Source organism: Balaenoptera borealis, assembly GCF_965194805.1.
Source record: "Balaenoptera borealis genome assembly, chromosome: 20".
NCBI lineage: Eukaryota > Metazoa > Chordata > Mammalia > Artiodactyla > Balaenopteridae > Balaenoptera > Balaenoptera borealis.
In genome coordinates, this window is record NC_138879.1 from 13,250,745 (window position 1) to 13,265,864 (window position 15,120).

At 42.3% G+C, this 15,120-nt stretch overlaps 1 protein-coding gene across 11 annotated transcripts in view; it reads right to left on the minus strand.

The window, feature by feature from the left end:
• B3GNTL1 (UDP-GlcNAc:betaGal beta-1,3-N-acetylglucosaminyltransferase like 1) overlaps positions 1 to 15,120 on the minus strand; it is a 107,596-nt gene that overhangs the window by 65,712 nt on the left and 26,764 nt on the right. For 8 of the 11 annotated variants that reach the window (XR_014238823.1, XM_082374255.1, XM_082374257.1 and 5 more), the window contains exons 5-6: positions 5,011 to 5,157; positions 1,047 to 1,112 (exon numbers count right to left, since the gene is read on the minus strand). Coding sequence is in view for 10 of the 11 variants with exons in the window: in XM_082374255.1 (XP_082230381.1) it covers positions 1,047 to 1,112; positions 5,011 to 5,157 (213 nt within the window). In the remaining variant the exon portion in view is untranslated. Of the gene's footprint in view, positions 1 to 1,046; positions 1,113 to 3,776; positions 4,293 to 5,010; positions 5,158 to 15,120 lie in introns of those variants that run through there. The other 3 variants (XM_082374259.1, XM_082374258.1, XM_082374251.1) reach the window with 2 other exon arrangements.

The following is a 15,120-nucleotide window of genomic DNA, read 5'->3' on the forward strand; positions in this document are numbered from 1 at the left end:
TGAGCCTTTGTCTTAACTCAGTACACGTTTCATAGGGTCCACTCTCTGAGCCCTGAGCCCTGTGCCATGAACAGGCTCTTTCCTTCGTGAAGGCCCAGTGGCCAGGCAGTCGGACCCCAAACACAGCGCCCAGGAGCCCATGAGAAATGCAGAGTCTCAGGCCCCACCAACACCTGGGATCAGATCCCAGGGGCTCGTGTGCACGTGGCCTGGAGATGCTTTAGTGTGTGGACATGGGTGGACATGGCACTGCAGCAGAAGTGAGCAAAACCCGGAGGCTGTTCCCAGGCAATCAGACACCATGTATCTTAAGACAGTTCCAGACCTTTCTCCTTCCCACTTTCAAAACCAGTGATCATCACAGTAATTCAAAGATGTTGTTACTAAAATTTCAGCATAGAGATCTGAGCAGTGGGCTCTGTGGTCAGATACCAGCTCTGGGGATCAACGCCTGGGCCACCCCTGACCCTGAGTCACACGGGAGCGAGTAATCCATGGGCCCGAGATGTCCCCCCCAGGTCCAAGTGGGTGGGAGACGCTCCCTGAAATGGGGCTCCTGCGGGGGGAAGTGAGCTCTCACCCAGCGAGTGCCAAGGAGGACGGGTCCTGGAGAGCCTGGCTCATGGGGGCCAAAGGGGAGGCCATTCTAAAGATGAGAACGTAGTCTGAGGTCATGTAGCTAATAGAATTTTTTTTTTTTTTTAACTGATACACCCTACAGCTCTCAACCTGTGTTTTCATGTCCAAGGTACACAGCTTCTGAAATGCTGATAAAACCAAACTAAACTAAACCAAACCAAAAAACTACTTTGGACCCATTTGAAAGTAACCAGTGCTACCCAAAACAAGAAGCACATTTTCCTTCAAAGGAAAACACCCTTGAGGGCGCAGACACACCAGGCACACATCATTCTCCAAGGGGGCAGTCTGATTACAAACTGACTCTTCCTATCCTAAGCAAGAATCTTAATCTAAAAAGCTGTAATGGCAGTTCTGCCAAAAGGTGTAACAATGCAGCAGAAACACGCAGAAACATCCGTACTCACACTTGTTGGGTGTCGCACAGCAGCTGCGTGTTGCAGCCTCACCCTCTGAGGCATCATCACGTCGTCCTGCAGGAGAGAACACATGTTAAACTCCCTGGAAGCAACTCTGACAAACAAGCAAGAAGACAGACAGCCCGACAGCAAAGTAGGCAGGAGACCAGAACAGGCAGTTCGGATGCTGCCCAGCAGCCCATGACCCTGTCAGTCGGCCGGGAAACGTGAGCACCCAGGCTGCAGAGTAGGACACGCGGGACATTGGACAATTCCAGCCAGGACTCACACGGCTGGCAGGGATGCGGACCCAGGGAAGAGAGCGGGGCACGTCCAGAAAGGTGGAGACTCAGATCCCCAAGACCCAGTAACTTCACCACATGGGCAGAAAAAGTCTTACACGTATGTACCAGAAGAGATGTAGAGAACGTTCACCACAGCGTCATTCAAATCGGGGAACAGCCCGACGTTCACAGATACCAGCAAAGGTAAATAAATTGTGCGCATTTCTACAGTCAAATACCATTCAAGTGTGAAATTAAACAACAGCTACACACAACATAAATGAATTTCACAGACACAATGCTGAGTGAAAGAGGCAAGACAAAAGAATATACATAGTATTATTCCGTTTATTTAAAACTCAAAATCAAGCAAAACTAACCTGATTATTTAAGAAATATACACTTAATGCGAACTATCACAAAGAAAAGCAAGAAAATTATAATCCCAAGGTCAGAATAGTGATGACTTTGTGGGGAGGGAGTCAGGGTGTACCTCTAAGGTATTAGCAATGCAGTACTTCCTGACTCAGTGGTAGTTACATGTGTATTTACTTCCTAATTAATCTTTAAAGTGTACATGTATGTTCTGTGTATTTTTCTATAGGTATGTTCCATCTCACAATTTTAAAAAATGCTTTAAATTGATAAAAAATCAAAAAGATTTCAGTGTTTTATTTAAACGTACAAATATGCCCACTATGTCATTGGGAGGATATTTATCTTTAAACTGAGCAATAAGATAAACTAAAAGAGCTGTATTTGTATCTCTTATTTCTGCAAAATGGCCTCATGAGCATTGTGCTAATCAAATGAGCTGTGGATGAAGTAAGCTGGGAGGAAGCCTGTGGCTAATGTGAGGAGGTGGGGAGGGAGGTGCTGAAAGAGGAGGAGGGGGAGGAGGGGGAGGAGGGGGAGGAGGAGGAGGGGGAGGAGGAGGAGGGGGAGGAGGAGGAGGGGGAGGAGGAGGAGGGGGAGGAAGAGGAGGGGGAGGAGGAGGGGGAGGGGGAGGAGGAGGGGGAGGAGGAGGGGGAGGAGGAGGGGGAGGAGGGGGAGGGGGAGGGGGAGGAGGGGGAGGAGGAGGGGGAGGAGGAGGGGGAGGAGGAGGGGGAGGAGGAGGGGGAGGAGGAGGAGGGGAGGAGGAGGAGGAGGGGAGGAGGAGGGGGAGGAGGAGGAGGGGGAGGAGGAGGAGGGGGAGGAGGGGGAGGGGGAGGAGGGGGAAGGGAGGAGGGGGAGGGGAGGAGGGGGAGGAGGGGGAGGAGGGGAAGGAGGAGGAGAGGTAGGAGGAGGAGGGGTAGGAGGAGGAGGGGGAGGAGGAGGAGGGGGAGGAGGAGGGGGAGGGGGAGGAGGGGGAGGAGGAGGAGGGGAGGAGGAGGAGGGGGAGGAGGGGTAGGAGGAGGAGGGGGAGGAGGAGGGGTAGGAGGAGGGGTAGGAGGAGGGGGAGGGGGAGGGGGAGGAGGAGGGGGAGGGGGAGGGGGAGGAGGAGGAGGGGGAGGAGGAGGGGGAGGAGGAGGAGGGGGAGGGGGAGGGGGAGGAGGAGGAGGGGGAGGAGGAGGGGGAGGAGGAGGGGGGAGGGGGAGGAGGGGGAGGAGGAGGGGGAGGAGGGGGAGGAGGAGGGGGAGGAGGAGGGGGAGGAGGAGGGGGAGGAGGAGGAGGGGGAGGAGGAGGGGTAGGAGGAGGGGGAGGAGGGGGAGGGGGAGGGGGAGGAGGGGGAGGAGGAGGGGGAAGGAGGGGGCAAGGCAGGGAGAAGGAGGCGGACAGGCAGGGCAGGGGCCCCTCCAGGCACAGCAGCGCCCTCAGCAGGCAGGAAGCAGGTGTGAAGGCGGGAACAGAAATGCAGGGAGGAAGCTGTCAGAACAGGAGCGGAGAAGTTGGCTATTCCAGGCCTGAATCCTTCCCTGGCTCCCATCAGGAACACGCTTGCAGGCATGTGCATGGTCAACCACAGCTGGGAATCTTAAAAAGGAAAACAAGGAAAACTGAAGCAGAAAAGGGTGGGTGATGTGAGGAGGATAAAAAGAAGTTATGCTAGAGTTTAGCCTATTTCTCTCCCACAAAGGGTATAGCAAGGCAGCAGGGCAGAGACAAAAGCAGGGAAATTTCCCCGAAAGGGAAGGTCTGTTGATCAAACTCTTGAAAAGTGGCCCTGTGTCTGGTAGCCTCACGCAGAATCCTACAAATTTCTGAGGTTTCCTAAACCAGTCCCGACTCCTGGTTACGTGTGGGAAGGTGCACAAGTCAGCACAGGACCAGGCCAGTATTTCAAAGAGAAAGTGGGGAGGGTAGAGGAAGCCACGGTCGGGGTCAGGGTTAGGGTTAGTCTCTGCTCACAGCGTGACCTCCTCTGGGACCCTGTGCAGTGGCACCACCACACATGCAAGCCCCAATTCCTCCAAACCCAGGCGAGCGCCCCAGGAACCACACCACAAGCCTTCTGGCCTCTAGTTCCCACACTTACTCAATGGCACCAAGATGCACTGAGATGGGGCATCTTGTGTGGACCAGCTCAGCTCCTGTATTTGGCTGAACTTAAAAAATATTTGTAGAACAAATGAAGCGTCTTCTCAGGACTGAATTGTATTTTCAATCCACCTCACCATTTACAAAACACAACACTCTTTTTTTGATATTTATCACAATCTTCTATAGTTGGGAGACAGAGCAGCTAATATTATCCCCATTTTGTAGCCAATGAAACCAAGGTTTGGAATCGCTACGGAACTCATCCAAAATCTCATAGCAATTACACGTCAGGGTTAAAATTTGAACACAGGATCAACGGAGGGTCCAGTGTTACAGTTCAAGGATCTACGCAAAAAGCAAAATTGTCCAGAAAGTCTTAGCTCTCAAGAACATTCTAATATAGTCTTCCATCACCTCTTTTACTGGAATCACCTCTGCTGCCGGGTGTCTGAATAAAGTGAACATCTGCAAGTATGAGGAGAATACGGAAGACATTTAACACACCCCTGACTATCAGCTGAGAAGGTCAAGGACGAACACACTGAGTGATAGCGTAACAGAGTAACAGACTGTCTCAGCTGCAGGGTGACTCTGCAGATTATAGATAAGCTCCTTGTTCTCCCAAGACCATTCTGAAAGAGGAAAAAGTTGCTGAAAGATGGAAGCATGAAAAGATCCTTATTATACATGAAAAGTGATGTGATATTTTAATAACAAGTCCAGATGTGTTTCTGCTCGTGGGCTGTGATCCCACCACCTTTCATTGGAGGCCATGCCTATCAGCACCCATCCCAGGGAGGGGCCTGCCCTGGTCAAGGTCACTGTGCTCACAGCTGGTACCCCATACCAGGAGCTGGTTTTAATAAAAGTCAGCTGGTATCTGAAATGCAAATAGGAGGGGGGCCTAAAGGATGGATACAAAGGGTCATCAAGCACGAACTGCAAAAGCCGAGTCTGCATGTCCTGATCCCAAGGTGTATCTGCAGATGGACTTTCCTTACTACAGGAGGGAGGGTTCAAAACCTCCATGCTTATTTGCCTAAAGTGTGCAGGATTCCACCATGATAACCAGGTAAGAAATGTTCTTGGCAGCCAAGGGAAAAGAATTTTAATGTATTATAAAAATAACACTAATTCAAGATGAAACACTGTTTCCTTTCTGACCATAAAAATATTGGGTAGAGAAAAACTAATCCAACCAAAGAATTTCAGAGTTGAAAGAAACCTGCATCTTTGAGTTCTGCAGCTTCTGAGTGGAGGGTGGTCCTGAGGGAGCGAGGCTGTGGACTCCCAGGGATGACCAACGCCCAGGATGGGTGAGGGGCAGGACGGACCACTTGCAAATGAAGGAAATAATAGTCTACAGCCAAGATCTTCTGTGGAAGAAAGCAAAGTTGATTTTTTTGTTTTTGTTAAGTCTTCTTATGCTTGAGTTTTAGACAAATAGTATTTGAAGACACAGATAGAAATTCCCTGGTCAAACCTCAACCTTAGGACCCACACTCCAAACAGAGGATCCTGAAGGACAGGGAAGAGAAGAGAGCAAACCCAACCCACACACTGAGAGCCTATTTCCAAAGCACGGTGTCAAGGGACTCACACATGTGACCTACCTACGTTTTCCCAAACTCCGAGATACTGAGGGGAAGTAAGTAAGCGCGAGAGAAGTTGTCTGCCCATGATTTTGCTACTTAGCTTGTACAGGGCAGGGCAGGACCCACAGGCAGGTCAAAATGCCCCCAAATCCACTTGCAGAAATGACAGGCTAATGGCACACAAACAATCCTGCTCTGTTCAACTAAGAAAGTTGTAAAAGATATTGAAAGAGTCTTAAACAGAGAGTTAACAAGATTGTGGGGAACTACTGGGCCCAAATCTCTGAGAAGCATTAGCCGAGAGAGGAAACAAGCCACTTGTACCCTCAAGTCCTCACTGATCTACAAGAAATAGCTGAAATTCCGACCGATGGTTCTGGTAACCCTGTGAGGCTGCAGGGAATGGAAATCAGAGCCAAGTGTCTGCTCAAGACTCGGCGGGGTGGGGGTGGGACTGCTATTCAATGACAACATTTCCTAGCTCAGGCCATGGCAGGTTGGTTACCTCCTCAAGGTAAGAGGTGTGTGAGATACATAGCCTAACAGGGCCTGGGAGCCTCAAAACTGGATAACAAGGGTCCCAGGATGGTGGTTCTCCCAGGCACCTGGAAGAAGCAAAGGAAAATCTCTGAGGGAAAGAACTTTCACTCAAGGCCTCAAATTCACTCCACAGAGAAGTATTCAAATACAATGACCAGTACACAAAGATAACTGGGCACATAAGTAAAAACACACGAAAGAACAGATAATAAAAGACTTCCCAGAGCAACCATTAAGAAAATAATTCAAAAAGAGTTAAAAATCAATAATTTATTATAAAAAGTACACTAGAAAACATCTATTTAATTTTTTAAAAAGGGAAGCAGTAAACAAAGAACAGAGGAACAAAAATAATATGAGTCATAGAAAATAAATAGCAAAATGGCAGGCATAAATCCAATCGTAAAAAACTGAAATATGTGAATAAATTCAAAATTCTGATCAAAGATGAAAGTTGTCAAACTGCAATTAAAAAAAACAAACACAAAAACAAAACAAGTTCTACCTATATGCTATTTATAAGAGACAAAATTCAGGTTCAAAGACACAAATACACTGAAAGTGAAAGGATGGAAAAAGATACACCAAGCAAACTATAACCATAAGGGAGATGAAGTAGTTATACTAATACGGGGCAAAACAGACTTTTATTTTATTTTATTTTTTAACATCTTTATTAGAGTATAATTGCTTTACAATGTTGTGTTAGTTTCTGCTATATAACAAAGTGAATCAGCTATATGTATACATATATCCCCATATCCCCTCCCTCTTGCGCCTCCCTCCCACCCTCTCTATCCTACCCTTCTAGGTGGTCACAAAGCACTGAGCTGATTTCCCTGTGCTATGCAGCTGCTTCCCACTAGCTATCTATTTTCCATTTGGTAGTGTATATATGTCCATGCCACTCTCCCACTTCGCCCCAGCTTACCCTTCCCCCCTCCCCGTGTCCTCAAGTCCATTCTCTACGCCTGCGTCTTTATTCCTTTCCCTAGGTTCATCAGAACCTTTTTTTTTTTTTTTAGATTCCATATATATGTGTTAGCATACAGTATTTGTTTTTCTCTTTCTGACTTACTTCACTCTGTATGACAGACTCTAGGTCTATCCACCCCACTATAGATAACTCAATTTCGCAAAACAGACTTTAAAACAAAGAACTTTAATAGAAACAAAGAGGGACATTGAACATTGACAGAATGGTCAATCCATCAGAAAGATACAACAATTATAAATATTCATGTACCTAACAGCAGTGAAAAAACAGAAACAAAAATGAACAGAATTGAAGAGAGAAATAGACAATTCAACAATAAGAGTTGGAGACTTCAATACCCCACCATCAAGAATGGATAGAATAACTTGACAAAGTACTGCACCATCAACCAACAATACCAACCTGCTGACTTCTCTCTATGCACATGTTCCCAACAACATCAACCTGCTGACTTCTCTCTATGGACACCTACCCAACAACATCAACCTGCTGACATCTAACTATGCAACACCCACCCAATAACAACAGACTGCATACTAGACCACAAAACAGGGATCAGAAAATGTTAAAGATCTAAAAGCATATAAAGTGTGTTCTCTCACCACAACAAAATTGTTAGAATTCAAAAATAGCAGGATTTGGGGAAATCTACCACCAATATATGGCTATAAACAATGTACTTCTACATAGCCAATGGGTTAAAGAAGAAATCACAAGGAAAATTAGAAAATACTATGAGGTGAATGAAAATGAAAACATGACATGACGCAAAATAGCTATAGCAATTCTTGGAGAAAATTTTATAGCTGTTAATGCCTCTATTAACAAAGAAAGATCTTAGGAACCAACTATCAAAAAAAAAAAAAAAAAAAGGAGCAAACTCAACCAAAAGTAAGCAGAAGGAAGATAAAGATTAGAGCAGAAATCAATGAAGTAGAAAAAAAGAAAATCAATTAAAATAATGGTTGGTTTTTTTGAAAACACCAAGAAATTTAACAAATCTTTAGCTAGACTGGAGATGAATAAACTTTTTCTATAAAGGGCCAGATAGTAAATATTTTAGCTTTTGCTGCCACATACGGTTTCTGTCAATATTCTTGGTATTTTTTTGTTTTGTTTTGTTTTTACGACACTTTAAAAATAAAAAGACCATTTTTAGCTTAGAGGCTATACAAAAACAGTGGCTGCCAGTGGGTTTGGCCCATGAGCTGTCATCTGTGGACTCCTGAGCTAGACAGATCAAGAAAAAGAGAAGACACAAATAACTAAATTCAGGAGTGAAAAAGGAGACAGCAGTTCTTACCTCATAGAAGTTAAAAAGGACTATAAGTAACTGCATGCCAACATTTAGATAATTTAGATGAAATGAATGAATTCCTAGAAAGACATGAATTACTAAAATTGATTGAAGAAATATAAAATCGAAATAGATCTATAAAAAGCCAAAAAAAAAAAAAAAATTGAACTAGTAATTTTAAACCTCCAAACAAAAAAGTCCAAGCTCAGATGGTGAATTCTACCAAACATTCAAAGAATAAAGAACATCCCACCTTTACAAAGTCTCCCAGAAAAAGGAAGAGGCAGCCAACTCATTCTTTGAGGCTCATATTACCCGATACCAAAGCCAGAAAATGACATTACAAGGAAAGAAAACTAAAGAACAATATCCCACATGGATATAGATGAAAAAGTCCTTGACAAAATAAGCAAACCAAATCCAGCAATGTATAAAAAGGATTATATACTATAACCAGGTGGGATTTATCCCAGAAATACAAGGTTGCTTTACCATCTGAAAGCCAATTAATGTCATAGATCATACTGAAAGAAAGAAGAACAATCACTACATGATGATCTCTCAGTAAGTGCAGAAAAAGCATGTCACAAAATCTAATGGTCATTCATGATAAAAATTCTCAACAAAGTAGGAACAGAAAGGAACTTCCCCAACCCAATGAAAAGCATCTACAAAACCCCTACAGCTAAATCTTAATGGTGGGTGATGGAATGCTTTCCCTGAGGTTGGAAACAGGGACGATATCTGCTCTTGTGACTTCTGTAGAGCACTGCAGTTCTGGTCAATGCAATCAGGCAAGAAAGGGAAATAAAAGGCATCCAGATCAGAAAGGAAGAAACTGCCTCAATTTGCAGACAACATGATCTTGTATTTAGAAAACCCTAAGGAATCCACCAAAAAACTACTAGAATTAATTTCAGCAAGGTCACATAATATAAGATCAAGATACAAAAATCAATGGTATTTCTATATACTGGCATTGAAGAATCTGAAATAAAATTCAGAAAATTTTACATTCACAATAACATCAAAAGAACGAAATATCGAGGTATAAATTTAACAAAGGAACTACAAGACTTGTGTGGTGAAAATTACAAAACATTGCTGAAAGAAGTTAAAGACCTAAATAAACAGATAGACATCCCATGGTGAAGGACTGGAAGACTCAATTCTTCAGCAAAGCAATTCTCCCCAAATTGACCTACAGGTTCAATACAACAGAAATCTAAATCTCAACTTGCTTCTTTGTAGAAATGACAAGCTGATCCTAAAATCTATTTGGAGATACAAAAGATCCAGAATGGCTAAAACAATGTTGAAAAAGGAAGAAATATTATAGCTGGAGGACTTACACTTTCTGACTTCAAAACTCACTACTGGGGGCTTCCCTGGTGGCGCAGTGGTTGAGAATCTGCCTGCCAATGCAGGGGACACGGGTTCGAGCCCTGGTCTGGGAAGATCCCACATGCCGCGGAGCAACTAAGCCCGTGAGCCACAACTACTGAGCCTGTGCGTCTGGAGCCTGTGCTCCGCAACAAGAGAGGCCGCGATGGTGAGAGGCCCGCGCACCGCGATGAAGAGTGGCCCCTACTTGCCGCAACTAGAGAAAGCCCTCGCACAGAAACGAAGACCCAACACAACCATAAATTAAAAAAAAAAAAAAAAAAAAAAAAAAAGTGGTGTTCTAAAATTAAAAAAAAAAAACAAAAAAACAAAAAACTCACTACTGGAAAGCTACAGCAGTGGCTTAAAGATAAATATAGAGATCAGTAGAACATAACTGAGAATAGAGAAATAACCTTTGCAATTACGGTTGATTCAAGGCAGTTCAATGGGAAAAGGATAGTCTTTTCAACAAACTGCTAGGACAAGTGGATCACCACAGGGAAAAGGTAAATGCAGACCCTCATCACACACAAAAATTAACTCAAAATAGATCACAGACCTAAATATAAGAGCTAAAATTTAAAAATCTTAGGTAACAAAACTTGGAGCAAATATTGGTTACTTTGAATTAAGCAAAGAATTCTTAAATATGACAACAAAGGCACAAATGATGAAAAGAAAAATTTGACAAATTGGGCTTCTTCAAAAGTTAAAAATTTTGTGTTTTAATTTAGGTATAAATTTATCAAGAAAGTAAAAAGACCACCATAGACTGGGAGAAAATATTTGCAAGTTCTATATCTAGCAGTAACCAGTGCCACCCTGAAGACACAACATCCTTCCTGACATTGAAGATCTTTCAGTCTATTGCAGAGGTGAGTGTTACTGGCATTCAATCGAAGGAGAGATCCTAAATGGAAGTCCTGTGAGTGACAACTGCAGAGGGATGGAGCTCACAGCAGAGGGAGAGCAGTTAAAATGGAGGGGAACAGAAATGACACTTTTCTGAAGCATTTCCACCCAATCCCAGTACCCTTTCTCTGTCTCAGGGCATCCTATATTTCTTCAGCTTTTGGAGAGAACTTATTAAGGCTATATATGAAAAAAATCTACAGTAAACAACATATTGTACTTAACAGTGAAAGGTTTCAACGCTCTCTTTGAGACTGCAAAGGAAACAAGAATGCCCATTATCATGATTTCTATTTAACAATTCACTGGAGACTTGAGTCCAAAAAAAGAAATAAAAGATACAACGCTTACTAGAAAGAGAAAAAATGATTGCTTACATAAAGAACCCAAAATAATCAACAGAGAAATATTAGAATTAAAAATAAATTTAATAAGGTTTCTGGGGGCTTCCCTGGTGGCGCAGTGGTTAAGAATCCTCCTGCCAATGCAGGGGACACGGGTTCAAGCCCTGGTCTGGGAAGATCCCACATGCTGCTGAGCAACTAAGCCCATGCGCCACAGCTACTGAGCCTGCGCTCTAGAGCCCGTGAGTCACAACTACTGAAGCCCGCGCACCTAGAGCCGGTGCTCCGCAACAAGAGAAGCCACCACAATGAGAAGCCCGTGCACCACAACGAAGAGGAGCTCCCGCTTGCCGCAACTAGAGAAAGCCCATGCGCAGCAACAAAGACCCAACGCAGCCAAAAAAAAAGATTAATAAAGAGAATAGATGGTATTTATAAAAAAAAAAATAATAGTAGGTTTCTGGATACAAGATCAATAAATAATTTCTTCATATGTACAAAATTTTTAAAAATGATGCCTCTTACAATAGTACCAAAAAAGATCAAATAACTCTTTGGTGAGAATGTAAAATGGTATAGTCACTCTGGAAAACATTTTGGCAGTTCCTCAAAATGTTAAAATTAGAGTTACCATGTGACCCAGCAATTCCACTCCTAGGTGGAACTGAAAACATCTATCCGCACAAAAACTTGTACAGGAATGTTTATAGCAGCATTATTTATAATAGTCAAAAAGTGGAAATAACCCAAATGTTCATCAACTAGTAAATAGACAAAAAAAAATGTATATTCATAAAATGGACTATTATGCAACAGTAAAGAGAAATGAAGTCCTGACACATGCTACAACATGATGAACTTTGAAAACATCATGCTAAGTAAAAGAAGCCAGTCACAGAGACCACATAGTGTAGACTCCATTTATATGAAATGTCCAGAACAGGCAAATCCATACAGACAGAAAAGAGGTTAGTGGCTGCCCATGGCTAGGAGTTGGGGGAATGAGGGGGTCATTACTAATAGGTATGGGGTTTAATTTTGTGGTGATGGAAAAGGTCTAAAATTAGATTGTGGTGATGGTTGCACAACATTATGAATATACTGAAAACCATTGGATTGTACACTTTAAATGGGTGGATTTTTATGTGAATTACATCTCAGTAGAGCTGATAAAAATGTTTTTAAAAAAATCAAATACCAAGGTATTAATTTAACAAAGGCCTTGTAAGCCCTCTGCTATGAAAACTACTCATGGCTATTGAGGTAAATTAAAGAAGACCTAAATAAATCAACGAACATATATTCATTGTTAGGAAGACTCAATATCATAAAGAAGTTAGTTCTCACCTAATTGATCTATAGATTCAATATAATTCCAGTCAAAATCCTCAGAGGGGATTTTGTGAAAATTAACAAAATTACTCTGACATTTATATAAAAATGCAAAAAGATTTTAAAAAAACAGCCCAAAATATTAGGTAGATGAACAAGAAAACATATAGCATCAAATTACAGTATGCTCTCTAAAGCTACACTGTGGTATCGGCAGACAAAAGGACAGATCAGTAACCCAACTGGACAGAACACAGAGGCCAGAAGCAGGCCACACACATGTTCACGCTGGGCTAAAGACACATGCAGAGCTGTGAGGAAGGATACAAATCAGCCAGGATGCCTGTACACTGGAGGGAGCGCAAACTGACCAGCCACTGTGGGAACCCGGCAGCATCCACCGAACACGGGTACACAGAGACATCCCAGTTCCACCCCTACGTGTGCATCTGTGTGTGTGCACCCAGATACATGCACAAGGATTTCTTGGCAGCATTGCTCAAACACCCAAATGTCCAAACGGCAGAATGGATAAACTGGGCATATTCATATCGTGGAATATTAAACAGCAATGAAAAGGAGCGACTTCTGCTCCACACAATTTAATTTACTGTAAATTTTATGGTAAATTTAATTTACTGTAAATGATGAAACAAATAAAAATCTGAACATGACAAGGACTGTCACCAGAACCACTTCTATTCAGTGTTGCCTGGGGTTGGGGGGAGGGCAGTGGTCCCAGCCAGGATAATGGGCCAAGAACAAGGAATAAAGGCACACGGACCAGAGAGAAAGAGGCAGTCTTCACTCACAGGTGCCGTGGTCACTTCATAGTGAGTTCTTACCCCAAAAAACAAAAACAAGACAAAACAAAACTAGAACTAATAAGGTAATTTAGTATATTTATAGTAATACAACTATAAAACTGGGAGATGAATTGTTAATACCATTTTCAATAACATCAAAACCCATAAAATACTTGGGAAGTATTTTGTTAAATTTATGTAAGACCTGTATACTGAAAACTACAAAACATTTCCGAGAGAAATTTAAGAAGGCCCAAATAAATTGAGAGATACACCATGTTTATGTATTAGAAGATTCAATATTAAGATTCCCAAACAGAACTATAAATTCAATTCAATTCCAATAAAAATCCAAGCAGGCTTGACAAGCTGATTCTAAAATTTTGCAGAAATCCAAAAGACCTAAACAGATGTGAACACAACTTTGAAAAGGAAGAACAAAGTTGGAGGACTTACAAATACCTGATTTTTTCAATAAAACGACATTGTAGCTTTATCACTACAGCTGCCACAGTAATCAAGACAGTATGGATTTGGTATAAAGATAGATACAAAGAACAATGGAACAGAACAGAGAGTCCAGAAATGAAATGGATCTATATTTCTTTCAGTCATTTGATTTTCAACAAAGGTGCCAAGGTAACTCAATAGGGAAAGGATAGTAACAACCAGTTATCATAGGGGAAAAAATGATCCTCAAACCCTACTTTACATCATACCCTCAAATTAACTTAAAAATAGATAACAGATCTAAATGTATAAGATAAAACTATAAAACTTCTAGGAGAAAATAGAGAAGAAAGTCTTGGGGTAGAAAACAATTTCTTAGGTTCTTAGATGGGACACAGAAAGTCTAATTCTTAAAAGGAAAAACGGGTAAAATGGACTTTGTAACAATTAACAACTTCTGTTCATCAAAAGGTGGTTTTAGGAAATTAAGAAGATAAACAGGGGGTTTCCCTGGTGGCGCAGTGGTTGAGAATCTGCCTGCTAATGCAGGGGACACGGGTTCGAGCCCTGGTCTGGGAGGATCCCACATGCCGTGGAGCAACTGGGCCCGTGAGCCACAACTACTGAGTCTGCGCGTCTGGAGCCTGTGCTCTGCAACAAGAGAGGCCACGATAGTGAGAGGCCCGCGCACCGCGATGAAGAGTGGCCCCCACTTGCTGCAGCTAGAGAAAGCCCTCGCACAGAAACTAAGACCCAACGTAGCAATCAATCAATCAATCAATCAATAAATCTTTAAAAAAAAAAAAAAAAAAAAAAGAAGAAGATAAACAGGCAAACTAAACCCGGAGGAAGAACTTACATAAAGAATTCAGTTTTTATATCTAAAAACTCAATACTAAGACAAAGAACTTAATAAAAACAATAGTCAAAAGATTTGAACTGACACTTCACACGGGAAGATATAGGCATGATCACTGAGCACCCGAATAAATGTTCAACATATTTAGTCATCAGGGAAATGCAAGCCAAAACAATGAGATAGAACTACATGCACACTACAAAGGCTCAAATTTAAAAGACAATTCCAAGTGCTGTAACAATATGAAACTACTGGAACTCTCGCAAATTGCTGGGGGGAGTGTAAAATGGCTCAGTCTCTTTGCAAGATAGTTTTGAAGTTTCTCACAAAGTTAAATGTACATGTATTATATCACCCAGCAGTTCTATCTCTAGATATTTACCCATGAGAAACGAACACAAATGTCCATGGTAAGACTTGTACACAAATTTTCACAGCATCTTTACTCATCATAGCCAAATCCTGGAAAGCAATCCAAATGTCCATCAATGGATGGCTATATAAATAAACAATGTGTGGTTTATCCATGCATTGGAATACACTACTCAGCAATAAAATACCTGAATTATTGGTATAAGCAACAACACGGATAAATCTCAAAAACATATGATGAGCAAAAGAAGTCAACCACAAGAATATATACTGTATGATTCCATTTATATGAAGTTCTAGAACAGGGGGGGGGAAATCTAATCTGTCGAAAGAACAGATAATTAGATTACTAACCTAAAGAAATCACATGTGTAGTTGCTTCAAGGAGTGGGGGGATGACTGTAAAGAGGCATGTGGAAACTTTCTGGGGCAATGGAAACGTTCTGAAC